At 41.8% G+C, this 2110-nt stretch overlaps 1 protein-coding gene across 1 annotated transcript in view; it reads left to right on the forward strand.

The window, feature by feature from the left end:
- Nucleotides 1–1293: 1293 nt before the first annotated feature.
- Nucleotides 1294–2110, forward strand: part of LOC105571103 (zinc finger BED domain-containing protein 4-like) — a 3091-nt gene continuing 2274 nt past the window's right edge. The window contains exons 1-3 of the mRNA XM_012028575.1: nt 1294–1322; nt 1416–1509; nt 1568–1660. Coding sequence (XP_011883965.1) covers nt 1294–1322; nt 1416–1509; nt 1568–1660 — 216 coding nt within the window. The remainder of the gene's footprint in view (nt 1323–1415; nt 1510–1567; nt 1661–2110) is intronic.

The following is a 2110-nucleotide window of genomic DNA, read 5'->3' on the forward strand; positions in this document are numbered from 1 at the left end:
AACGTCGGTATCAGCCTCAGGTTGCGCTACACGACGAATCTTGCATGATCTTGCATCGAAATCCGTAGCAGCGCGACAGAGAGCGTTATGATGTACGTAACTTCTCATCAATCCGCTCCAGCGATTGTATGAAATGTTATCGGTTGTACCTCTTCTCCCTTCGGATAGTCCAAATTAGTGGTGGGCGATGTTCATTCGATGTTTAGAAAATCGATGCTTTTTATCGCCATATCGATTATTTTTAATCGATGTTTTTGCTATCGATGCATCGAGCAAGAATCGATTATTAAGGAATAATATCGATGTTTCGTGACCTAATTTCTCTTGGCAACGCACAGATGGCATCACAGATAAGTTAGTTCCGTCTGGGCCGTCGGCGGTTCACACGTCTTCCGATGGAAGATAAATTTTTGATCCTGCGGGATTGCATCATCCCGCGTGTGGCCCGGTTACCGGGCCATTGCATCGTTCAATTCACTACATTCCAAGCAATACCATTAAGTCTATTGGTTCGACGTGGCCGTGTCGGCTCAGTGTCTGTGAGCCGGGAGCCAATAACCAGAGAAGAAGAAGAAGAAGCATCACAGATATCTATACATTAAAGACACTAAACTATACATGACGGATAACCTCGTGGGTGACTGGATCGTGATCTAAGTACGTGTTACTGAAATTTTTGTAATATATTATTTTTGTAATATAACGTACGTGAGAACTCTGCTCTTACAGAGGAATTACAAGTAGATTGAATAAAAACCATGCGAATATCCGATCGACTTTCAATTCCTCTGTAAGAACAGAATTTAGGCATACATTTCTTTTGCGAATGATTGTATCCGACAAGATTCGGATACAAATATCTCTGCAATGATACATACGAATATTTCGACAACTTAGGGTGCCGTCACATGGAGCGTAACTTGCGTAACTTGCGTAACGTAACCTGCGTATCACCAATCGCAGGATCATTCTGATAGAACCGTTTCAATAATTCTGTTGAAATAGTTCTGTGATTGGTGATACGCAGGTTGCGCTACGCAGGTTGCGCTACGCAAGTTACGCTCCATGTGAATCGAGCCTTATTGTAAAACGTTGGTCAACCTTTCTGACCATGAAAAGCTGCAAGTTGATTGGCTACACATTTCTCGGAACTAGTGCTTTTGAATCATGGATACAAAGCTAACAAGTGAGCATCAAATAAAACAGTCGTTATCTTTCTTTAGCTCTTTCTGCCCAAATGTGTATTCGAGAGCTTCGCCATCATCTTCGCCATTGTCTACCGAGTCGACCAGCATGTCCGCAGCTATCGATACAACGGTGTCGTAAGTAAAAATATATATTGCATCACGGTGTCGTAACTAAAAATATATATTTAATGCATAACACTTCGACATAACAATACATTCTGTTCACAGAAAAGACACGGTTAAGAAATGCACTTCCAAATTGAGAAGTCACGTTTGGGACAATTTCACAAAAGTAGACGCAGTGACTGCTCGATGCCAATCTGTACGAAAAAATTGAAACTGGAAATACAACAAATTTAATGCAACATCTTTCTCGAAAGCACCCTCTAACAAAACGCCACAGTAAAAAATCGGAAAGTGATCAAGATGATCCTTCGGAAAATGCAGAAATGCAAAAGAACGCTCTAGTACCTGTAAGTAATTCACTCGAGATCGGACGGAATTTTGCATTTGTCTATAACTTTAATAGAAATTAAGGTAAATATGCATAAAAGGTCACACCTCACCGATGTCCTCGGCACTTAGATATGTTGTAGGGGAGAGTTTTCTGAGTAATTCCCCGCAAAAATCAAGTGGGGGACGGCATTGGTTTAGGAGGTATAACAAATTGAAATCTAATCTTTGAGCGAGAAAAAGTAATTCGCCAAGACATTGAGTGTCCACAGTGCAAAAATATTGTGAATGTGACATACGAGTCAGACACACACGTTCTACACTACCAATAAATACTATAATACAAGCAGATTCGAGGACGAAAATTCCTTCCCGCGGTAAAGTTGATTAAACACGTAAGTCGCAAGTGTTTTTGGCACGGCGCGCTGCGCGGGCCCGCCCCCTATCCCACCACCACCTCCGCCCACCCC

The sequence above is a fragment of the Vollenhovia emeryi genome, unplaced genomic scaffold, assembly GCF_000949405.1.
Source record: "Vollenhovia emeryi isolate VEMERY1.0 unplaced genomic scaffold, V.emery_V1.0 DF941200.1, whole genome shotgun sequence".
Taxonomy (NCBI): Eukaryota; Metazoa; Arthropoda; class Insecta; order Hymenoptera; family Formicidae; genus Vollenhovia; species Vollenhovia emeryi.